The sequence below is a fragment of the Ambystoma mexicanum genome, chromosome 8 (assembly GCF_040938575.1).
Source record: "Ambystoma mexicanum isolate Mex_15411 chromosome 8, UKY_AmexF1_1, whole genome shotgun sequence".
Taxonomy (NCBI): domain Eukaryota; kingdom Metazoa; phylum Chordata; class Amphibia; order Caudata; family Ambystomatidae; genus Ambystoma; species Ambystoma mexicanum.
In genome coordinates this window covers 844,488,795-844,514,284 of record NC_090929.1, presented here as the reverse complement: position 1 = coordinate 844,514,284, position 25,490 = coordinate 844,488,795, and the positions used below count along the sequence as shown (strand labels likewise).

Genomic DNA, 25,490 nt, shown 5'->3' with positions numbered 1-25,490 from the left:
CAATGTCATATGAGTGAAGAAAGAGGAACCAGATGCTGGGGTATGGCACAGTGACTCCAGAAGCTGGGATTCCAGTCTTTCTAGGCAAACTTGTGCAAGCAGTGATTCAGTGGTTCCAAGATGGTAAGTTAGCATTCTGGGCCGATATAGGTCACAGCTCGTACCTAATATGAAATTCCAGTGCTTAATCTGACGTGAGGTAGTAACAAAGAGAAACTCCAAAAAAAAACCTGGGAACTGAAATGGAGCAAAAGACGCGAGGCCTGCAAATTAAGTACCATTCATATGCATAACAATAATGAGTTTTCAAATGTTGTCATATGCATAATATAAACACTCATTGTTATTAGTATTGTTGTTATGTGGAACTCTGTAGAGTGCATTGTGTGATTTCCATCACTTTCCACGCATGTTCCCTTTGACTATCCATGAAAAGTCTGGGCTTCATGTCTTGTCCTTTCTTCACTGCAGGAAGTGCTGGAGTTGGAAAGAACCCTCGGCGGGTACTTGCTGGAGGAGCCAAAACCGCTATTATTTAAGGACAGCTATCACAACCTCCGCCTCTCCATCCATGACATACCACATTCACTCTGGCGGAGTAAGCTTTTGGCTAAATACCAGGTAAGTGTCCATAAGATTCTTTCCTTGCAAGGTAAGGTCAGGCAAATAACTACAACCAAAAATATAAGTGAAAGGTTATAATGAATCTTAACGGTTTAAGAGGAAATAATTGTTAGCCCGTCTGCACCATTGCTGGGCGTTCTCGTCAGTCTTCGTCCTGACACCAGGGAGCAGACCAGCCCAAACTGCTAGGCAGGTCCCTTCTACACAGAAACATGAGCAACCCCAGACATGTTTGGCCATGCTCAGTCTCACCAGTGTACTCCAGTTCCGTTCCCTATGGTGCAGCAAGCAAGAGACCCAAGTATGGGCATGCCTTCTCTCACTTAGGGAAACAAACTGTAACCAAAAAACGGTGATGATTGGCAGGTTATGAATTAATCGTAACCACTGGCATTGTTCTGGGCAACCTTCCTCACTATGCTTCAGGAGTAGGGAAGAAACCCCCCCAGGAAAGACGTGCCAATTCATCCGAACATGCGTGCCTTCTTTGGCTTTCCATTGATGAAATAGAGGTGAGTCCTTTGCAAATACCAATTAACATACGTTGAGTTCATCTTTATGTCCTAATACCCCAGGCCATTCTCTTTTATGATCATGTGTCAAACATCAGCTTATGTGCTCTGAAACTACCATGATGATGATGTGTATTAATATAAATTGACGCATACACACTAACTAGGAACAATCACCCTTTAGTCCATTAAACACAGAAGGACATTGCCTAATTAGCAACAGAGGACATTCTCGCTGTTCAGTGACGCAAGACTGGAAATCATGGAAAATAAGCAATCCAGGATATTCTCGCCGTCACACACAGTCCTGCAGGAAATCCCATAGATCATCGCTGGCCCCAGTGGAGCTGCTGCTGCCCCATGCAGGGATCTTGCAGGAAGTCATAAAGATTTATAAGTCCAGTAACATGAGTCACGTTTCCCTTAGCCGCATTATGCAGATCATTATTCAGAGAGACATTAAAAGACAACAAAGGAAAGGGTCATACGGGATGGGAGCCTTCCATGCACCTAATGTTTGGGAGTAATATTCCTGATCACAACAAAATGCGAAATCTCTGCATTATGTCATGTCAAATTCAACGTGTATTGAATCTTCAAATTGTCATGCCTGGGAGTAGATTGGTAGCACTAGAATTCTTCCCACGCCTCCATTATGAGGGGTAGGAATACTAAAAAAAATTCCCCTTTTTGGTGTTGAAATAAATGGAGAAAATACGGTACATTTTCTAGAAAAACACAGACCTCGGATTTAAGGACAACATTCTTACACGAAAAAATATCTGTCTTATAAATAACACAGGTGGGCTTCTAAATGAGGATGTGTCTCTTTCACAGCAGGATCTCTTTTTTCTGCCGGAAGTATAGTGTGGGGCATGCTCTTTCGCATAGTGTGATAATGCAGGAATTAACAGCCCTCTGTAGAAAATGTGGTGAACGGCATGTTATGCACAAAGTGGCATGATGCATGGTTGCACGTCTGTTTACATCGTCTTCAGAGCAGTATAGCACATAAGGTGAGGTAGTCTGAAGTAGCCCCCCCTCGTACCATGAGGTGAGGCTTTGCCAGTCTGTAGACACACAGCCATTTTGACACTTATGCCTGTCTGTACATCTGAAGTAGCCCTCCGCAAGAAGAGTGGAGGCTTGTCAAAATGTGCTTCTACCAGCCACCATTATGCAGTAACCCATACCTGTGTTCTTGCACTTTATGAACTGTACTATGCACTTTCTTTAACTAGCGCCTAGATGCCTCTGGGCTTTATGGGCAGATATAAATGCAAAGTACTGCAGTTCATAGCTACCTACATCAGATACACTGGATGTATTCTCTCCTTCGTGGTGAGATCCTGAAGGAATTCACAACAATAAGCATTATGTGAACTCGGGAGCATTACATCAACCAGGTGTACTAAATTGAGACATGAAGGAATTCACATCAATCTCAACCTTAGCTTGCAAAAGCAGGGCTGACTCCAGAGCAAGCGAGGGCGATCAAACCATCTTGGTCTCCAGCAGCATAGGTTCAAGAAGGCTTCCAAAAGCAGCAGATGTGGCCTCCAGGCAGTGTGCAGCAGGGTGTTACTTTGCTTACCAAGGCTACATTAATTACTCTGACCCAGATTTATAGCACTTCTGCCATCCATAAGGAGATACTTCAAAAATAAATTCAGGGCTGCTTACATTAGATACCGTGGAGGTCACTCTGTATTTACATTTTGCAGGACTCAGTGCCATTCTCACCTGCATGGTAAGACTCTACAGGAACCCGTAGTTATCTGGAGGAATTGACTGAGAACTTGTTCTAATGCACTGCTTTCTGGGTTCTCCTGGTTGAACATGTACTTAATGGCACTTGAAGAATCTAGGAATTAAAACGTTTTATTAATTCCACAATGCTAATGCTTGTTTCTGTGTGAAATGTAACTGATATAATTAGGCATTATGATCCCAGGAGGGGGTCGATTACCGGTCGGGTAATGCCCCCAGGGACATAGTTAGAAGCCCGATCGAAGCAAGGGCTTTAACAGAGCCCCAGGCATTACCCGACTGGTAATGGTCCCCATCCGAGGGTCATATTGCCATTAGTACCCCAACACGTTGTACCGTGGTACCAATTGCAATATTTCTTGAGTCGAGAAACAGCGCTTTGACCGTTTCTTGACTCGAGAAAAAAAACACAAAAAATGGCAGTCAGGTATTGGGAGAAGGGACTACACTTAGTCCCTCCTCCTTTTCCATGGAAGCCAGTCTCGGAAGGAACCCCGGAGCCGTGGCGGTGAAGCAGAGGCTTCAGAGCCTTTTCGGCAAGGTAAGGCACAGGCGGGGGCCAATGAGCTTGCTTCTAACACGCTCATTGACCCTCGCCGGGTACTAATTCACATTAAAAATACTTACCTAGTGTCCACTTCCCCTCCGAGAGATCCTTGAGAGAGAGTATTTAATTGTGGGCACCATTTTGCCACATGGATCTGATGCCTATGAACCAGGGGCGTTGCTAGGGGGGGGCGAAGGGGGCTATAGCCCCTGATCTTTTGGTTGTAGCCCCGGATAGAATCTGAGGAGCTACAGCCAAAAGACTAGCTAGCCCCCAGTCCCAACAGTTCCGACAACAGTTTAGCCCCGGGTCTTTTCCAGACCTAGCAACTCCCCTGCTATGAACTCTAGGGGGCGTATTTTCAAAGTCAAATATTAGTCATGATCGTCTGGTAATGGAAATGTATGTCCATGGCAGAAAAACTGGCCCTCACACATGCACTGATTATAGTCTTGGCAATGTGCCCCAAAGAAGGCATTGATATGAAAGCAGTCTTAATTGTGCCCGAGAACATGGAAATGGCAGCCGTAGGTGGTAAAAATCAGCAAAAGATAACCCTGCCCTCGTACAGTGCTTCCTCCATGAAAGTGTGCTGAGTGCATTATAGAAACGTTTGTAATGCCAGGACCACAGTTGATTGCCCACCTGCAGCTTTCACATGCACTACCAAATCTCGGAACGAATGGGATCTTTGTGGCTGTACAAGTGGTGTGTGCTTTCGCATTGTTTTCGGTACCATTTATCAGCTGGGGTGTGATGTACTGATATGAGGTCTGCAACAATGCTTCATTCATGTCTGCAGCTCTGCACTCACATACTGAATGTGGATAGCCCATGTGTCTGTACTGTCTGTACCACCGGTGAGGGTGTGTTTGTGAGCCTGCACTGATATAGGGCCTGATTCATGGAATATTTGCCCGGTTCAAAGTGACTTTTCCCTGCCAACACAAACCCTGATTCATGGAACGGTGCAGTGTATTTTTGCTGTACAAAGACCGTGCAAAGTAATTTTGTTTCTACAAAAATGACTATGCGCTGACTTTGCACAGCACAAATACACTCTGCACGGTTCCATGAATCAAGGATTGTGTCAGCAGTGCAAAGTCACTTTTCAGCAGTGCAAATTCACTTTGAACCGGGCAAATATTCCATGAATCAGGCCCAGAGTGTTTTTCGCTCGGAAACGATTGACTGTTCATATACTTTCTTATAATTCCATTTATCACGTCATGCTTGTGGCTCTGCACTAGTGAGGTTTGTCTGGCATTGCTCAGTTTCCGAGTGTGCCTTCAAACTGCTATCTCGCGCACATCATTCATTACTCAGTTCAGGGTTTCGGTTCTTCAATGATGTGATCTTTACAACGTTGTCATGTCATGTATACAAAATGTTGATGTAAAGGAGCCAAAAGTTAAAGGAAATGCATCATTTATCTAATCAAGTGCAGAAAGGCACCTGTCTTTACATTTACATACAATCATATAGGTTTTAAAACCTCATAATGATGCATTTCATTTGAAAAGGTTGTCATTGGAGCCAATATTGTTGATGCAGTAAAGAAATAAGGTTTCTGTAAATATAATATTTGAAAGAGATAAGCGGTGAATCAGACAACCTAACCTAGGAAAATGGAGAAGGTGAGAAAGAGCGATGGGATGGAGCAATCATGAGAAGGGTCATATTTTACCTCTTGCCTCCCTGACATTATGTAGGGGCCAAGTTGTCAAGTGGGGTGGCCTGCGCCGCAAACAGCCACCAATCAGAGAGTGGCAATAGTTTGTTAAACAGTCATGGGGATGGGGTGGGGGGGTCATTTGAAACCTCCCGGTACAGCAAAGCATGCCGATTATTTATGCCTTGTTCTACCTTACCAGGAGATTTTTATACGGGTTTGCAGGCAGAATGGAGATGGGAGGGAAAATACTTTTCAGCATTGTACTTCCCATTTCGCCTACAAAACTTCTATTTTTTACACCAGCATGAGATTTTTAATGCCGCTGTAAATCTGATGGATTCCTATGAAATCCGTTGGCAATTAGCACATGCTAAAAGCAGGCAGATTCCTTAAGAGTCTTTAGTAAATGCCATCTGCAAACCATAAAAACTCTTTTACAATACGGAGGGTAAAAGTGAAGCGTAGAGGCGGTTTTACTCTTCACCTTTGCAGTCCGCTTTGTAAATGTTAAAAATTGCATGCAGCGGACAAAACAGCATCTAAGTGCTAACGTTGGCCGTCCCAGCATGCGATTAGCATTTTATTTTACAATGGCCGTGTGAGTATTTTTTCCAATCTGCACCATTTTGGATCAGATTCCCTGATGTTACATGGAAGGGTGCATGACGTTTGTCCTGTGTGTTGTCCTTCTCTGGGAGTGTAGACCGACATTCTCTGCCCGCATCAATGTTTTGATCCGGCTGGAGAGTCTTGATTCCAATGGACTTCTACCTGATTCTTGGAACTTAAAAAAGTAGGGGGAATCCTTAGAAATGTATTGTAACGGCAGACACTTCCTGTCCGGGAAGTTAAAAGTCAGGAAACAAATAATTAAAATGAGGCCGAGCAGCTCAGGTAAGCCTACACTGTAGCAAAGGTGGTCCAGGATTTCCTGGTAAACTCAAAATGAGACTTCAAGGGAACATGGATGAAAAATAACAATTAGGACAAACTACGGTGGCTCTGTAATTTTGTTAGGCTCCATTAATGTGTTGATTGCCGTGTGGTGACAGGTAAAAAGGACGACTTGAGGGGTACCCAAGTTATCCCGTATTGCATTACCCTCATGAATGATATAGAATGTTAGACACATCAGAGCTGTCGCTTCTGAGAAAATGCACGCGCACATTGCTCAGTTTAGGGTTGCGAATCTTGGCGGATACTCTGCTCGTACCATTGCTTAGCCTAAGAATCTGTCTCAGCAGCAATCTCACTGAGAATGGAGCAATATCTGTGCTGCCAAACGCCGTCGTGTAATCTCCATGTCATGCTCTTCTCATTGCAGGAAATTCCCTTTTATCATATCTGGAGTGGCAGCCAGAGGGCGCTGCACTGCACATTCACATTGGAGAGATGCAGCCTCGCCTCCACCGAGCTCACGTGTAAAATCTGCGTGCGGCAGGTAGAAGGGGAGGGGCAGATATTCCAGCTGCACACAGTCCTCAGAGAGGTGAGTAAGCCCGAGAGATGCGAGTGGGTCTTACCACTGGCGGAATGACATTTCAGGGCCTCTAAGATTTGCTGGCATTATAGGAAACACAAAACATAGACCATATCATGGGCACATTCGTTGGTTTGTAATCCCTGTGTGCATTCGACCTAGCAATGTGAGAGGTGGAGTGTTCCCTCGGGCATGGCACATACTGTAGCACAGCGAGGCAGAGGCAGGTGCATTAGCTCCAAACACACTTACATGCAAATGCCCTAGTTTATGATGTTCGGGCCCGCAGCAGCCAGAAGCAGTAACACTTCAGAAGGTGCACGCTCCTGCTCCTGTGCCCGGCAAGAGGCAGCCCCTGATCTGCAGACAGTCTGATCTAGCGCTTGCTGAAAAGCCTGCAATGCAGCCAGAGGGCCCGATTCACAAAAGCATTTATAAATTGCACAATTCCGTAGGAAAACGTTTTCCACTGATATAAAGAGCCAAGTATTTTGTACACTAGATGTACCGGTGCATGCCGGGCTGCATATATTCATACAATGTTAAGTTCTTTAGAAATTAACAATAAAATCATATATTCAATATGGAAGGTTAAATGAGTGTCAATCGGCAGTATGTTAGTTCTCGTGTATCAGGTAATGAAAATAAAGAGGCATATCGGGGCATGGGCCCCTTGTTTGCAAGTCACTACGGAATACAACAAAACTTTGTTTTTGCACTTGAGTTTGCAAAACATTTTTGTGGCTGGGCTGTGGCTGTGCAGGGTTAAAAATGTTTTGTTTAGTTAGGCCCGCTTTCCAGCCCTCATGTTCTCTTGAAAGCATAGTATCTCTGCCCAATGATACATTATATAAGTCGTGTGGTAAGCCTGTGCATGAAGTCCAAGACCAGAACCCAGTATTTAACAGCTGGCCTTTGGATGCTAAAAAGCCTCTACAAAGCCAGTGGCTGTGCGTGCCTCATTAATATGCATGACCAGGGCCCACAGTGGTATGCTATGTAGGCATGTCAAGTTTGCTGTAGTACAGAAGGTTAAGGATGCATGCATCTGTCTTTGTGTACCAACAAACACTTGCTGACAACACAGTGGGCCCACAGAGTACCTATTGTCAATCAAAATCAGCTTCAAAATGGTTTTTGGACTGGTGGTGAAGCTGATGTTCCCCCGCAAGCAGGAAGTAACATTTCTAGATGTAGGCATGGAGTGAAACGACAGCTATTGACACGTTTCTCTAATAGATTTAGACAGGCCGTTCCATAGGTGGTGTTTAGGCTGCAGAGAAACCACTATATAGCCAGGGGATACGGAGCACGAGCGGAACATGTTCCTCCAGCAAAAGGAAGTCCATTACTAGGTCAGATGTGACACTGATGCAACTGCATGTTCTTAAATCGTGTACCTTTCCCACTCCACAAAACACCCATTACCAAATGGAATGTGCTGCAGTTTGTCAACTCATAAATCTTTTGGCTTTTAGTTAAAGTGTTAATTTCTTTTTTTAAGCTTGTTTTTCTTTGCAAATATTACTTGTTCCAACACCTGCAAGTGTTCTAATTATTCATCACATGCAAGGTCTGCATTGCTATCACATGATAATTATGTTAATAAGCGTATAGGTATATATTTAATTAACATGGCTTTCAAATGGTGTTAAGGGGGTGAATTAATTATTCAGCTTGGATTTCTATGGGAACACTGCTCTGTGTTCGGCAATTAACCTCCTTACTTTGAGGATTGAACCAGAGAGCTTGATTCAGGTGTAAAACATTGTGCTTGGCACAGAATCATTACAGCGTTTAGCAAAACAACTTCCAATCAAGCATTTGAATAAGCAACAAAATAGGCACTTTCATGTAATTTGGTATGTGATCCTCTGTTTCACAGCAACAGGAAAAAAAACAATAGCAACATATATTTTTAAATATGTATACTGGAGGGATTTAAGTGCAAAACTGTCTCTATCCCAGAGTAACCATAAAGGATAATCATGTGTGTGGTTTTTTTGTTCTTATAAAGCGCTTCCAGCTGGACCCCCTCCTTGGTGCTGTAATAATAGGCATTATTTTTACTCAATTTTTCGCTACTCTGTTTATCAACCTTAGGAGACTGAACGGCGAGGCTGATCCTTTAGCCAATTCGATCTTGCGGAGTGCCGGCAGTCCCCATGTCTGAGGCGAGCACTTAACTCATGTGCTATTTCCATGAATGTCAGTAAGCATGAGGCATCAGACCTGAATTATACATGACATATTGACTGTGCTTTCTAGAATCACAGATGTTTAGTTTCTTGAAATGGCATTCGTGTCTCAACAAAGCACTCTAGCAAAATCATGGTCGTATATTTATGCCCTTTACCGGGTATTGCCATCTGTACCTTTTAAAGCACTGGTAACTCCCCTTTTCCCCAACACATGCTTTGAATATTCCATGCCGACAGGCTGAGAATTCTCAGTAACATTTTATTATAGCTTATATTAGAGTTTTAAATCTCAGCTTAGTAGCCCTTCTATGTCCTTTTGGGTGTATTGTGCCTCAGCCAATGGGAAGTTGAGTGATAAGCCCCACACAGGAGGCCATCTTCAGATTCTCATCACACATTGTGCTGAGGGGATCCTTGATTCTATCTCTCCTGGAGAAAAAAGTCAAGAACCAACAAAAACTTAAAATATTTTCTTCACAACTTTACAAATACATCATTTAGACAGATAAGTGCTTCGTATTTTCTTAATATGGAGGAAAAACTGAAGGCTCTGTTCAAGGCATTTCAGTCATGTGGCATTAAGAATGTTTATGAGGGGAAGTGAGCATTCTGAATGCATATACTGCCTCTATCCTATCCTAATCACATTCAAGAGGATTGTGAAATTTGTGCTACTTTTAGCAGAAAAACCCTCAAGGATAGGAACAGAAGATTGCCCCTTCTAAGGCAAATCTAATAGGCCAAAAGCCCATAAAAGGGCCAGATCAGAGGAGAAAATGACATCTTCCTCTTCATCTGCACCCCACAAAAGGAAAAAGGTAGAAAAACAGTCCGTACGTCGACAACATCGCTGAAGAGCAACAGTACGATGACAAAAATGGTGACAGAGTTGGCAATAGATGCTCCATCAATGAAGATCGCCAAGAGACCACAGCCAATGGCACTCTGACTGTCCACAACAAAATCGTTATAGACAATGGCAAAACCATTGTTGTCGGCGACATCATCGTCAACGACGACCATCAAACCATCATTGTTGATGGCCGCAAACCCATCATCGGCAGCCTTTTCATCATCGATGACACCCTCATCGATGGGTAAGCATATGAAATCTTCGTTGACAATGATACTGCCCAACATGTCCGTTGACGACACTCGCCCCGTCAACGACAACGTCAGCTTCCTCCCCACTGAAGGTCCCATCCACGGAAAACAAGGTTGCATCACTAACAGTACATGGAAGATCACCAACACCTTTCCTGTCTGCACCGTTGACAGGGTTTGGGGGACGAAAAAGGACGTTAAGGCGTCCACTTCTACGGGCACACACAAGATATCAAAAACAGGAAAAATCGAAGGTTTAGAAAAACAAAAGCACAAACACAATTCAGACGACAAGCATCTGGCAAATAGGAAGGAGCAAGAACAAATGCAGGTCTCTGCACTGGCCCAACAATGTCTGATAGTTTTAAAACTGCCTATCAAGCACCTGCACTCACCTAACATGGACGAGCATGACATAATAGCAGTTGAACGTTCTTCACCTCAGTCACCCGAAGGTAAAACTGACCCAATAGCAACCAAGGGTCCAACACTGTCGCCAATCTCGTCAATTGTTTCAGACCAGATACTAGAGCACCACATTGATTCAGAGTTTGAACATGGATTCTCACCCCAGTCATCTGAAGAAAGCCAATATTCACCACGGAGAACACCAGTGGAACCAAAGCTACAACAGTTACTGCAACCCCGGCTGCTCCTGTTTACAACCAACAGAACCACTACTCAACCCACAGTCCATGTTATCTTTACAAGTACTATCTACTCTTCAGGGCCCACTCCAAAAACTAGAGACCAGGCTACCAGTAAGCGAGCCTCTCCTGCAAACACTGGCGAAGCACCAGACCCTTCGGGGGAACACAGCCGTCCTGACAGAAACCGGGTGAACAATTCAAAGGGACGCTGACAGGCCTATGAAGCACAGATGACCGACAGGACGAGCAGCCCCATTAGAACATGAGCGGCCTCACCAGGACCACACCATTCCCATACAGTCAAGAGGAAGGAGAGCTCTATTCCTCTATCACCGACGATGAGGAAGGTAACAGAGACACTGATACTTCGACCTCAAAATCTACACAACCAGATAACTGAGAGGCCAAATACTTGGGTCTGATCCAAGATTTGGAAGAGCTGTTGCGTCAGTCTCCACCAGATGATATAACTGCTTTCCACAATACCGTACAAAAGGTTTGTGAAGAATTGGGCCTAATACTATCAGAGCAGAAAAATTATTGCTTCCTTTTTGATTTAATGCACAAGTGCAGGAAGGCGGTAATGTCCACTCCCATCCTAGACCATGTTTGGGAGGAAGGGCTATTACTCATGAGAAAACCTTTCTAAGAACCAGTGTTGGAAGGCCACTTGGAGAAGAGGTGTAAGGCATCTGAGGTGTCTCCTAAATGTCTTACATGCCAGTCAACACCTCACTCAGTAGTATCAGCAGCAGCATGTAGAAAGTCCAACGCGCAAAGTAAAAAATGCTCAGTACCACATGACAATGACAGCAGGCAGCAAGATGCTTTCAGTAAGAAAGTCCTAGCCACCATGACAGTAAAAGCGGCTAACTCACTTGCAATAATCTCAAGATATGACCACGAGAAGTGGAACCGGCTCACACCGCTGCTAGAATACTTGCCAGAAGACAAAATAAAACAGGCCCTGAACAACCTCCAAGAGAGTAAAAACAGTTTAAATAATACTATCAACATATAGCAATTGACATAGCAGAAACAGGGTTTAAACAAATCAGTAATGGCATAGTACTTAGAAGACAGACACAGTTAAAATGCACAGACTTCAGAACGGATGTGCAATCAAAGGTGCTAGATATGCCGTTTGAGGGAGACCAACTCTTTGGTCCCAAAATTGATGATGCCCTAAAATCCATAAAAGCGGACACTGACAGAGCAAGATCGCTCACCACACTGACGGGGAGGCGTAATTTCCATTCCTTTCGAGGGGCCTCTGGTCGTTCTCCAGCAACAAGTAGAGGAGGCAAGGCATACCAAAGGACATCCTCATATTCGCAAGCGTACTACCAGGGATATCGCCGGCTGTACCCATATAAGCATAAAGACTACAGGCAAGCTCCAAGAAGGCGACAAACAACATCGGCCTCTAGGGGCAGGCAGCAAAAGCAAGCCTGACATCTGTCGGACACACATACCCCACGGTCCAACTGCAGCAAGTAGGGGGCAACTTGCAACAGTTAACCACAGACAAGTGGGTGCTAGACATCATAAAAAACGGTCACACCATAGAATTCTGGGAACCCCCCCATCCGATGCCCCCAATATTTCAACACCAGCCGAACCTAAACCTCTTAAAGAAAAAAGTGGAGAGAATGCTCATGAAAAAAGCAATTGAAAAAAGTCCCTCAACATCAAAGGGGTAAAGGAACCTACTCCAGATTCTTTGTCGTAAAAAAACAGATGACTCATGGCGATGAATTCTGGACTTAAGAAATCTCAACAGATATGTCAAGAAACAAAAGTTCAAGATGATCACCCTGTCAGATGTGATCAAGTCAGTAAAGGAGAATGACTTCCTAGCTTCACTAGATCTCAAAGACGCATACTTCCACATCGCCATTAGCAGAAATCACAGAAAATTCCTACGATTCATAGTGGGCACAAACCACTACCAATTCAAAGTCCTCCCTTTTGGCATCCGCTCAGCCCCGAGAACATTCACAAAATGCCTGGTTCCTATAGCCGCGTGGTTCAGGAAAAAATGGTACCATGTATATCAATATCTGGACGATTAGTTAGTACGAGCACCATCACACAGAATGGCGGAAAGAGCGATCTGGCAGTTGTCCAGCAAATCCTGCTTCAAGCCATCAAACACGTTAGAGTTCCCAGGAGCGCAGTTCAACACCAACAAGGGCCAAGTAAGTGCCTTGATAGAGAGGGCCACGTTAATACCCCATCTAATCAGGAATTTCTACCCATGCACCAAGGTCACAGTCAGATCTGACATGCAACTCTTAGGCACCATGTTGTCATGCATCCCCCTAATACAACATTGTGAGACTGCTACAAGAATCCTTAGCAGATCGGGTGTCCTAGGTAAAGGGAATATGGAACGACAAGCTGACGGTAACACAGCTGCTGACAAACAGCTTGTGCTGGTGGCTCATTCCATCCAACATCTCCAAGGGAGTCCTATTCAAAATTCTGCCTTTTCAAGAAACCCTTATAACAGATGCCTCACTAACAGGATGGGGTGTGCACATATACCAACTGTCAGTGAGGGGCCATTGGACCTCGAATGAGGCACAACTCAAGATCAACATCCTGGAGCTGAAAGCAGTGGCTCACACCCTCCATTCATTCCAGCCAGTGCTCAAAGACAAAGTGGTACGGGTATTCACAGACAACACAACCACAATGTATTATATACGAAAACAGGGAGGCACGAGATCAAGGATCATCTTCAGAGCAGCCCAACAGCTGTGGCACTGGGCCATCTAGAACAACAAACTACAAGCATGTCACCTTCAAGCAAAAGAAAACGAAACTGCAGATCAGCTGAGTGGCAGCTGGCGGCCAAGAAACACCTACAGATCTTCAACAGATGGGGAACACCAAACATCGATTTGAGACATGGGAGAACAAGAAATGCCTGCTGTTCGCAGATATCCACACCATCAATCACTAGGCAACACATTTGCAACGTCATGGAGGGAATCTTTGCGTACGCATTCCCTCCAATGCCAGTCATATGCAGGGTTCTACAAATGACTGCAACGTACAAGTGCACGGTCATCCACATAGCACTAACAAGGCAGAGACAATCTTGGTTTTCCGAGCATGTTCACCTTTCCCAAGACCGTCCAATTTCTCTGCATCAAGACCCTGATCTACTAACCATGTGCAACTAACAGTTGTAGCACCACAATGCAGGGGTGCTCTTCTTAAAGGCCTGGCTCCTGACTTCAACGAGTTTGGGCAACTCCCAATCATGCATGAGTGCACAAACATCCTAAACAATCCACAAACAAATCATACAAATAGGCTTTGCACTTGGTGTTCTCAAGAACAATTGGATACGTTGTGTGTGGAGAATCACCACATTCTACCATACCTGCTAAAATTAGCCAAAGATGGTTTATCACACTCATCCTTCAAGGTACATTTGGCAGCAATTTCTAGATACACCAGAAAGCAAGGGAAAGGTCCCATGTTCGGAGCTTGCATTGTAAAATCCTTCATGAGAGGGCTATTCCACACCTACCCCCTCAGAAAAAAAGCACCTCCTCACTGGAGCTTAAACACTGTGCTCTCTTCTTTAATGAAACCTCCATTCGAACTAATGGTGACCACAGACATAAAATGTGTCTCTTGTAAAACCGCTTTTCTGGTGGCAGTCACGTCTTTCAGATGTCAGAAATACATGTGCTAGCTGTTATACCTCCATATTTCTGGTTTGAAAGGAACAAGGTCCTCCTGAGAACAAACCCCTGTCATGAACCATCAAACTCACCCCTTCTGGGCCTCCTGGTCCCTGACACGTCAGGCCTTACACTCCATAATACTACCAACATGGCGGCAAGCTCAGAACACTGCTCGCCAGTCTTCACGTTCTACACAGCATCCTCTATAAAGAAGCCACACCCCCACGGCCCCGCGCGTCTCAACGCTGCTACTAGCTGTGATTGGACGTGTGCTCCGAACCTTCTCTAGTGCTACTTGCTATCCCCTGGCCCCTAGATTCCCTTCTCCCGACTTCTTCCCTCTTTCCTACTTCCCGAAATCCCTGTGCCGCTTCTGCGTGCCCCCAACACCTTCTTGAATACTCCTGGAGTTTCCCGAGATCCTGGACATCGAAGCTGAACGTAATCTGGAAGCCGAGGACAGCCGAGCGGACTTATTTAAGTCCCGAACCATACGAAAGAAGACTCCACCTAAAGAGGACATCAGGCAACATAGACAGGTGAGAAGGGGGGAAACCTGTGACAACCCCACGTTCATTCTCAAGGTACTATCCACTTTCCACTTACAATCTTAGGTTACTCTACCAGTTTTCTTCACGCATCCATCCACACCAGCGGAACAGTCTCTACACTCACTAGACCTTCGAAGTGGTATAAAGTTCTACATAGACAGGACAAAAAATGGCATGTGCACATCTCAACTATTTGTTGCCTTTGGGGCCCCTAACAAAGGTCGACATATTTCAAAACAAGGTGTTGCTAGATAGGTCCCACAATTTCCACAGTGTACACCCAGGCTAATGGGCTTCTACAGGGACCTGTTCATGCTCTTGCGCCATTATAAAATGATTCTATGAATCAGGCCCTTTGCCAATTCTCATTTCTCTGGGGTTAGAATCTGAAGATGGCCTCCTGGGTGGGGCTTGTCACTCGATGTCCCATTGGCTAAGGCACAATATACCCAAAAGGACAAATAAGGGCTACTAAAGTGAGCTTAAAAACGAATTTGTAAACTATAATAAGATGTCACCGAGGATTCCCAGCCTGCCGATAGGGAATATTCAAAGCATGTGAATCCATGAAAGATACCAATGTTGGAGAACATGAGTTAGAGATAAGCAACATACTCCTTCATTTTTGTCAAACAATGTATGTTTGCCCCATATTTAAGGAAGAGCTGAAGGCCACCATTGTTGCTTTTCAAACTCTCACCTCCCTCACATGAAAATTAATATAACACTAAATCATCTTGGGTATTGGTGAGACAATTGTAGAAGCCATGCTTCTCTTGAACAAGGTCCCTATACTCTGCTTACCAGCCCCACAAACAAAATAATAAAGTCACCCATGAAGATCAAAGTAACAGGGGACAGTTAATGGAAACAAAGATATGCTTTTTATCCCCTGGACACCCTATGATTGTGGAGTTTCACTCCCAGTGAGATATACATGAGGTGGAAAGTTCTTCCGATGAGGTTGAGATCTCTTCCTGAGGTGCTCAGTCTCTTGTTCCACTCCTGACTGATGCTACCCCTCCCTTATGAACATTTACTAGTGAAACGTACAACTTCTGCAAGCAGATTTTAATCAAGATCTGCTCCTATGTCAGCGATACTTTTAAAAAAACAAATGTGTGAATCAATTTTTACTCAATCGTTAACAGTTATCAATGAGTATTTTGTGTTTTCCTTGTGATATACCAATATTTATTTATTTTACTCACATACTAACATGAATAACCCCTCCAAAACCAACATGACATTCACACAGAATATACACCAATTAGATTAATCAATAAACAACCGGTTAGATTAATCAATTTGGGTTTTGAAAACAATCTTTGAAAAAATATTTCTGCATTCTAAGTGTTTTCCTCCCTTTTTGAAACAGACACGGCAAAACCAAAAAAGTGTGAAGTATTCATAGTAATTCTATGAGTCTCCCATCTGACATGTGAATGTCATGTTGGTTTTGGAGGGGTTATTCATGTTAGTATGTGAGTTGCAATTGTATGTATGAGGTTAACCCTTGCATAAGACGCCAGCTCCTTGTCATATGATGACTGTACTAGAACATATACAACTACACTTTGCCATACAGTTGATCACCTTGTGACACCACACAGTTATGTTATGTATGGGGCATGTGAGAATCTACCTAGTATGTTATGGCTGTATCTTGTCATATGATAATGTAAGAAGATTCAATTCAACACTACAACTAAATCAATGCCTAGTCTGGGATACTGAATGGAAACCCTTATTGATATATCTTTATGTCCAGTTCATGAGTTCTGGATGACTACCCCTATATAACACCCCTCTCTTAGAATCCCCCTGACCCCACTGAGCCAAGAAGTAGTTCTGTTTTGCAAGTTTAAAAGGTTTATTTGAGAATGTAAACAATATATATATATATCACACTTTATAATAAATTAATAATTGAATATCACACTTAATCTGAGCAGTAATCAATAATGGATAGTCTGGCACTAGCACACTTCTTTATAATCAATGATGAGTGGGTATAGGATGGATAAGATAGCAACAATACTTTTATGGCTTCAAATAGATGCAATGTGGAATGAAAATGCAGTACAGAAAATAACTTGATAGGATTTCAGCAAAAGACAATGTAATCACTTTCTTGGGCAATTCACCCCCCTTTATGCAATGTAAGGAGATGAAGAGGAGAGCACACAGTTCTTAGGAATGCAACCAAATAGAATTCAGTTCAATTCCCCCCCCAGCAGCTTATAAAACAGATAGGAGTTTTGAAACACAGGCAAAATGCTTTGAATATGGTGACAATGCAGCGAGAAATATGCTGAAAATGCTTTTAATTCCCTTCAGGAGGTTCAGGGTGAGTGGTATCTAGTTAATATTAGTTCAGGCTCACTCTAGCAATGATTCAGGGATGGTGCTTAAGAGGCAAACGAAATTTAGCAGTTCAGGCAAAAGCAGCTATCTTTTTACAAGTAAAGAAATCGGGCCAAATCGCAAATCACGGCAAAATTCGCGAATGCGTGAATCGTGATTGCGGAGTAAATATAAGGAGTAGGAAGACGGTTCTAGGCTTGTTGGAAAGGTAAGATTCTAAGCTTTCAGAGGAAAGTTAAACCAAACGGTTCCGGAGATACGGACGATTAAATAAAGGTAGTTTTTCGGATTTTAAGTAAACTCAAAATGACAGGTGACAGCTTTGCAAATGACAGGTGACAGTTAGGAGGCAGTTCTGGTTAGATTAAAATAGTTTGGATTAGATTATTTTAACTAAGAGATTTGTTCTGCACAGTTCTGCTAGGTACTCACAATATATTTTAAAATAGGCCTCGCCACGGATCTGGTCAGGTTTTGGACTGGACTCCGGTTCTGGTCTCGGCACTTCACAGTGATCTGAGTCAGCTCTCTGGTTCTGCTAACAGCGGTCTGGGTCACTCTGGATCTCTGGCCTCTGGTTCTGGATACTGCTCTGCTTTTTCTGGGTACAGCACTGCTTCTGGATCTTTCTGGCACAGGGTTTCAGGCCAGAATCAACAGCTGGGCCCGGCTGTGAATAGTCTGCAAATGATTTTTGGGCCTGCTGACAAATACTTTTGCTTGCAGTGGGCCTTCTTGGTTCAAAGTTCTGTAGTCTCTGTTTAGCTTGGAAGTCTAAGTGTAGGATCTTTGGATGTGAAGTCGTCGGTCAGCATGCTCCGCAGCAAATGGAATTGAATGTCTCTACCTGTCCCAGCAGTCTCTTTTTATGTGTTTTGAAAGTGGGTGTGTGCCTGGGCCTAGCTAAGCCTGCCCCTTTCTACTTGTCATTGGCCCAATTCTCCCCTCTCCCATGATTGGGGGAAGGAAATGTGAGTCAGAGTGATGCTGTAGGTTTTATGGGTCAGAGGATCCTCCCCTTGTCAGTTTGCCCACAAATCTATATTTGATTCAAATACATATTGCACAGATACACAGTTGTTTAAAATTACATGCACCCATCACATATCACATGAGGTATACTCTGTTCAAACTCTGCTCTTCCTGAGGGCTTGCATACAAAAATGGCAACTTATTTTCGATTTTAGTGGGTTATGCAACCTTGGTTCTTCATTAAAAGTTATACACATATACACAGGCTGTCCATACCTACTCCAGTAAATTCCCATATCTCTAGCTTAAATACAGTGTCTGTGGTGTCAATAAATAGTGGGGTTTTGCCCCAGAACATCACACAAATTGGAGTTTGGGCTTGAATCGAAGGTACATTTTTTAAATTAAGGCTCCCAAAGTTATACATTCCTGTCATTTGATTACAAAGAGTTATCAGTATTTTTATAAACTATATATTTTGCTTTCAATTCAGTTCTCAGAGTGTTGGAGTCCGCCTCCAAGACCTGGGTGGGTCAGTGATCACATGTGTCTTCTGCTGGGAGCTCTTTGTGTACAGTCAACAGTCAACATCAGCATATTCTATTCAAGTGCAAGAGCCTATTGTGTGGTCTCCAGGAGGCTTAGGTCAGCAGACCAGGGGGGTCACTTTGCATTTGGTTATTATGACCATGTGATATCCTGGGCTGTGGTGTGAATCTCTCGAGGTGAGAGGGTTTCCCAGGCTTCTGGCGTCTGGGAACAGCAGGTGGCTAATTTTTGATTAAAATGCAGCCTTTGAAGTCAGCTGAGTCAAATTCCTTTGTCAGCAACTGCACTCAGTTCTCCTTTCAGAGTTTAGACTGCTAGCGCCCCCTTGAGGATTTTGTTGGTACTGCATCCATTTTTGGGATCTTTCTTGGATTAATGCATTCCAAACAGGAATGGTTCTTACATGGTAGTAAATAATCCTTGCTTAACATTGTTTTGATGGGGCTCCTTACAGTAAAATGGTTATGTGGAACCCCACAAAAGGGTTGAATCTTTAAAGTGGTCCGATGAGCCACGATTTTAGCAACATTTTGACATCAGTAACAGTGGATTTTGTTAACAAAGATCTTTCTTTACACTGGTGGGTGGCAAGTTAGGTAACCATTTTGGTGTGCGCACAAACTGTGTGGTTCTCCTGGATTCTGGCGCACATGTGGGCTTTTTGGCCATCTTGGATTTTCTAAGCCCACAGCACCAAATGTTGCAGCATGATAGCTCAAACGTGGGTCAGGACACCCAACAATAACTACATATGAAAATTGAAGGATGTTTTTGTTAATAATAGATAACATAAGTCATATGGTGTCAGTACCTGGGCATATAAAGCAATAACAGATTTGGATCAAGGAAGCTACACCAGCCATATGACGGCTGTGCATGTGAGTCTGTCCACACAAGTGAGACTTTACTTGGAATGTGATGGTGTCAGGAATTTTCAACAGGGTCTAGATTAGAGGTTGTGTAGGTTTCCCAAAATGGGCAAATGTAGTCCCTACTCCCATTCCATGGCAGCCATTACCACAACAGGGATGCAGTGGAAACACTGTGCATTTCTGGCACAGGCGAGGGACAAGGCAGTGCCAGGTAAGTGGGGTGGGGAAGGGGTTGTTTAGGGATGTGGAAATTAGTGGTGGGGTGAGGTAAAGGGATGTGGGGGAGCATTAGGGTACACATACCTTTGTTAATGTTAATGTTAAAAGTATTTGTACCGCGCACAGTCACCAAAGGAATTGTTCCCCAGGTGCTCAGGTGGATCTGCAAACAAGAAGGTGGGGTGGGGCGTGGTTAGTCGGGTGGAGAGGGAGTAGAAAAGTGAGATAGTGGTGTCCTGTTCACAGTTTCTGCTTGGTTTTCACCATGCGCCGAACTTGGGTGCGAACATCGGATCGATATGAGACCTTGTGTGCAGTTGGTGTTACTTATGTGTTGATTGTTTGTTGTTTCAATGTGGTGAAGTGCTTGTGGCTTGCTGTGGGAGAGAGTGGTTGTGTGAATCTTTGGGTGAGATAAGAATGCAGAAGATTGAGCTATTGGGTTATTGGGTCATTTACCATCCCCGGTTCCCTTCCTGTCTATTCCTTGTCGGTGATCCTTTGCTGCCTGTGTTTACTTTGAGGCCACAATATTATTGACATATCATCCTCCCCCTTCCATCCTGATCCCTCCCTGCTCATTCATTGTTATGATTCCAGCTTTCTATCTTTCGAATGCCTGTGTTTACTTTGCAGGACAAGATATTATTTACATATCATCCTTCCCCTTCCATCCTGATCTGTCCCTGATCGTTATTTGATAAGATTCTCACTTTCTATCTATCCGTTGCTAGGATATTCCGTACATTGGTCTACCCTTACTTCAGTGGATTGGCGGTAGCTTAGGGAGACAGGGTGATCGGCATCCCCACTCAGTATTGTTTTAGTTGTGTAAGTTCCCCCTAAGCATTCTTTCTAGTTACAGGATAAAGAGCCAAGATTTGAGTCGTTTTCTGAATAGGAGGGAATCTCATGTGTTACATATGTTCCTTGGTAGATTGTTTCAGGTTTTTGGGGCATGGTGGGGAAAGGGGATCCTCCAAATGTTCTTTTGTTGTAAGGTTTTGGTACCAAATGGATGTCGCTGCTGGATCCGAGTGGCCTTGTTGGGTGGTGTACGTTTACATTTTCTCTTAGGAACTCAGTACCTTGGCCATGGATTGCGTCCCATTACCTTCATGTGGTAAAACCCCCATTCCGAGCTGCATGAAAAGGATATGTCTTTGGTTGAAAAAAAGGTTCAAAAGTTACTTAATCAGTCAATAGAGCCCAAATGGATCAAGGGAGCAGTTATTGGTCGACGGTACCTCATTTCTGTTCTTTGACGGGTTGATGGCTCGAATTCGGCTTCAAGTAGTGATGTGAGCGGATCAAGCTCAGTTCAGGCACAGTGGTTTGTGTGGGCCCAAGCAGCAAGCATGCGTCAAGCAGGTTCAATTGCAGTAGCTCTGTGCAGCTGGAGGGCAGCTTTTGGTGATGCAGGTCAGGGCGTTCACCAGGATCTCTACAAGGTTGAGCGAGTCAGGTTTTAACTTCTGTGAATGGTTGATGCGTGATACTCCAATGGTTCAATTTGGTTCGAAGAGTGACTTAAAAAGTGGTTGGAGACCCCTTTTTAAAAGGTAAAATTCCACAGGTGATTGGACTAAACCTAGCCTTCCTTAGTGGACCAATCCCTGTTCTTGAAAGAAGTGGACTTTCCCTACCGATATTACACCCAAGGTGATTTGCTCTACAGGAAATTGAGGAGACTGGAAGGAGAGAGAGAGGCAGGGAGAAACAAAATGGTGGAAGTCTCTTTCCACTGTACAGAGCCCTCCTCACTACTCTAACCCTATGCCCTTCCGATCTCACTAGGTTCAAACACCTTTAGAAATGCAGCAGCCTAGTGTGAGGCTACTCCCTTTCAATGGAAGGTGTTACCTACCCTCACAAAAAGATGAAAGAAGAGGCATGGCCGTTCAGGTACCTGTCCTGTCATTTGTCAGTCTCAGCCCGTCTGGGCAGAATACACATCACCTTCCACAGCTGAGCTGACTCACAGGAGCTGACACATGTGTTTTATCAAATTGAATGAAACTGCAATGATCACATGTAGTGACACGCACCAGGCCTAAACTCAGGCATAGCTTTATTTTAGAGTTCATCCTGCCACCACCCTGGGCTACTTATGATTGTCAGGTGGCATATTTTCAATGCAGCGTATGCAGCAGAGACTTGGACGTCACTGCAGCTGTCAAATGGCAACTGTGGCCTCTGAAATCGGCTCTGTGCTACTGGTAGAGCAGGCACCGTAAATCACAATACTGATGCAGCAGGACACAGATACACACTATGCTTTTGGCATGGAATTTTATGACATAGGAATCTGACCAGCAGATTACCCTTTCAGGGATGGAATTACTGCATCATTTTTATAAATGAATGAAAATAGAAAAGCAGGTTTTTACACCCTTGCCTGATGGCAATTCCTCACACTACAGTACTGGAAAGGAAGAGAACTAGGGGGAGGGTAGGTAAAGAGGGCAATAACTGGAGGGATGGAGAACAGAAGGAAAAGGTGAATGAGAGAGAGGGAATGCAGAATCCAAGGAAGATAATGTGAGTGGGAATAGAAAAAAGAAACATGAAGAGTAGGGACAGAAAAGGAGTGAGAGTAAGATAATAGAAATAGGGAAAATCAGGAAACGAGACAAGAGAGAGGAAATAAGGAAGTGAGAGAGGGGACAAACAAAATGGGAGTGAAAAAGGAGGGGGCGAGAAATTAAGCAAAAGTTAAAATTGAACTGAGACGAGAGCAGAGGCAGCACGAGGGACAGAAGATGAGCAAGAAGAGACATATTTGGAGGGAGAATAAGAGAATGGAAAGATCAGAGGTGAAAGAAAGAGAAAAGATTTTAAGAGTATAAGGAAAATAGATCAGGAAAGAGAGAGCAAGGAGCTAGAACATGGAATAGAAGCGAAAAAATGAAAGGGGCGAGAAAGAGAGTGAGAGACAGATGAGGGAGAATGGGACCGAAAGAATGATGCGTCTAAAGAACAATTAAAAAGGGTGAATAAGAGGGGCAAGCTAAAGAACAGGAAACTGTCAAATCCAAGTCTTTCTGCCCCTAACTTTCTGAGTTCTCCCTCCTCCTTCTCCTCCTCACCTGTATCAGAAGAATCTGTGAGATATGCTGCCTTCAATGATCTTCTTCTGTAGTTGAAGTCTTTGGGCTTTTTTGGTTGCAGCAGTCTGCCCCGAAAAGAAGCCACCGTTACAGTCTGATATTGACTATACTCTTGTGACCCCCTTCTGGAACAGCCGGACGGGGAAAAGGCCAGGCGGCACAAAAAACCCCGGTAGAAAGGTGAGATGAAGTGTTCTTCCAAGTCTGTTACATTGATCCTGCTCCTTGCTGAAGCAGCGGTGAGAAGAATAATGAAGCAGATTAAGCTCTGTGCTGGGGAGATAGCAATGGAAGAAAGATGCAGATCCGCTCTGTGTAATGGCAGCGGGAGCTGAATATGGACGAAATCCAAAGAAAAAGTAAGGAAGCGTAAGCGAAGACGGAAACAGAGAAGGCAAGTAAAACAATTGCAAAGGAGGAAATGTAAATAGCTAGAAAGGTGAATCGGAAAGCCACAAGAGCTGATGGCAATGCGCAGAGCGAGAGAGGACGTAGAACAGGAAAGAAAGGAAAGAAGGAACGGAAAGGGAGCCCGAAGGGAAGGGCAGAGAGGCACCATGGAAAGAGGTGCAAAGGACAGCAGGAATTCACTTGAGTGAATCAAGGTCGAAATACTAGTGTTGGAGGCGCAGTATGAATACGCTGCAGTTGCAATGCGTAGGATAGCCAGAAATAAGTGGTTAAGTACTTCCGGCAAAGCGGTAGTCAAAAAAGACTGGACCGCATATGGAAAGCATGAGCACAATGTGACGGGAAGTTTTAATCGAGGTGTCCCGCCGCCCTCCATCTATCATAGCCTCCATGCGCCAGGGTGTATGAGAGAAACACAGAGTAAGACAGAAAGAGGATGTAATTGAACTAAGAAGAGAGGAGAGGCAGCACGAGGGACAGAAGATGAGCAAGAAGAGACATATTTGGAGTGAGAATAAAAGAATGGAAAGATCAGCGATGAGAGTTAAGAGAAAATATTTTAAGATTATAAGGAAAATAGAACAGGAAACAAAGCAGGGAGATAGAACATGGAATAGAAGCGAAAAAAGGAAAGCGGGAGAGAAAGAGAGTGAGAGACAGATGAGGGAGAACGGGAAAAAAAGAATGATGGTCTAAAGAACAATTAAAAAGGGTGAATAAGAGGGACAAGCTAAAAAACAGGAAACACAGAGTAAGACAGAAAGAGGATGGAAATAAGAGATGAGATATGACGAGAAAGAAGAGAAGGAGTAAAACAAATGAGAAGAGAATGCACAAAGGAAGCAGCGAGACAACGAGAGGAGATTAAAGAGGCTGGCCAGAAGAGAGACCAGATAATTGAGGAAAGGGGAGAATGGTCAGTAGAATGAAGAGACAGAAATCTGGTGGCTTTGTTACTTAGCATGTTTGGCCACAAAGGAAAACTGTTTTTTGAAACACCTTTTATTGTTACTTCTAATTACACTTAGTCCCACTGCATTTGGAATTCGGCTGCCAGGGTGTTGGCAAGGAGGGACATTTGAGACCCAATTTTTAGTGGATTAAAATATGGAGTTCATATTCTACAAATAAATATAGAGGAGCTTGTCTCGCTTGGTTTCAATATATTGAGCAAACTCAGGACCCCCTAATCGGTTTTTGAATATTGGGTGCTAAAGAAAAAAGGGAAACCCCTACTGACAGAGCATACAAGGGCTCAAACGCCTTGGTTGAAAGACCATGGTGGGATTTTGAAAGCTAGCTCAGTGTTGTTGAACCATGTGATCAAAGTAGTATACTTGTAATCATGCTTCAATACCCTGCCTCTGACTAGTTTTGGGGCAGGCTGGAGAGGGGGCAATAGATTCTGTCAATATTGCACTGCTATTAGAGAAGCTAGATTACATGTTCTATTTTCTATTTCTGTCCAAGTATTATCAGATGCAGAAACATTGGTTATGCCTGATATTGACTTTTGAGGGAGTCACTAATAGCAGGGAGGCTCTCAATGTGTGCCGTCAAAGCAATTCAATAGCTACATCTTCTGGAATGGCTGTGGAGTCTGATTATTGCCTTTTGTCAAATACTATCCAACAACATAAATATTCCTATGTGTCCATTTACTATTCTCGTTAAGCCACTATATGTTCATTTGTATGTTTACCAGCATTTTTAAAAGAAATATTATTCGTTTACTCTTTGTGTATGAGATATGTTGTTTGTAAGTTTATTTTTGTTTTGTTTTCTATTTTGAGCAACTCTAGCGTTTAGTCTTCTGCTAATGTATTATTACTGTTAATTGTATTTTGTTATTGTTGAATTGGTTTTGTACAATTAATTTCCAGAGTGCTTCTTTTGAATTAATGATCGATTGATTGATTGATTGATTGATTGATTGATTGATTGGAAAAGAAGAGGGGATCTGGAGTGAAGAATGGACGGATTGACGAGAGAGAGTGTGTCCAGGGGAAGGAGAATGAGGTGTTGGGGACAATAAGTCAGGGACCATACTGTGAGGGAGTATGTGGCTCTCCTACCCTGGAAATTCCGTCCTTATTAACATACCTTTTGATGTTTTCAGAATGGAACCTATGGTGCCACTCACCTTCCCGCTATGGAATCATTGGAATA

The 25,490-nt window shown here is 43.6% G+C and overlaps 1 protein-coding gene across 3 annotated transcripts in view; it reads left to right on the top strand.

The window, feature by feature from the left end:
- UNC5B (unc-5 netrin receptor B) overlaps positions 1-25,490 on the top strand; it is a 427,137-nt gene that overhangs the window by 394,976 nt on the left and 6,671 nt on the right. For all 3 annotated transcript variants that reach the window (XM_069610733.1, XM_069610732.1, XM_069610731.1), the window contains 2 exons: positions 472-621; positions 6,453-6,617. In XM_069610733.1, coding sequence (XP_069466834.1) covers positions 472-621; positions 6,453-6,617 — 315 coding nt within the window. The remainder of the gene's footprint in view (positions 1-471; positions 622-6,452; positions 6,618-25,490) is intronic.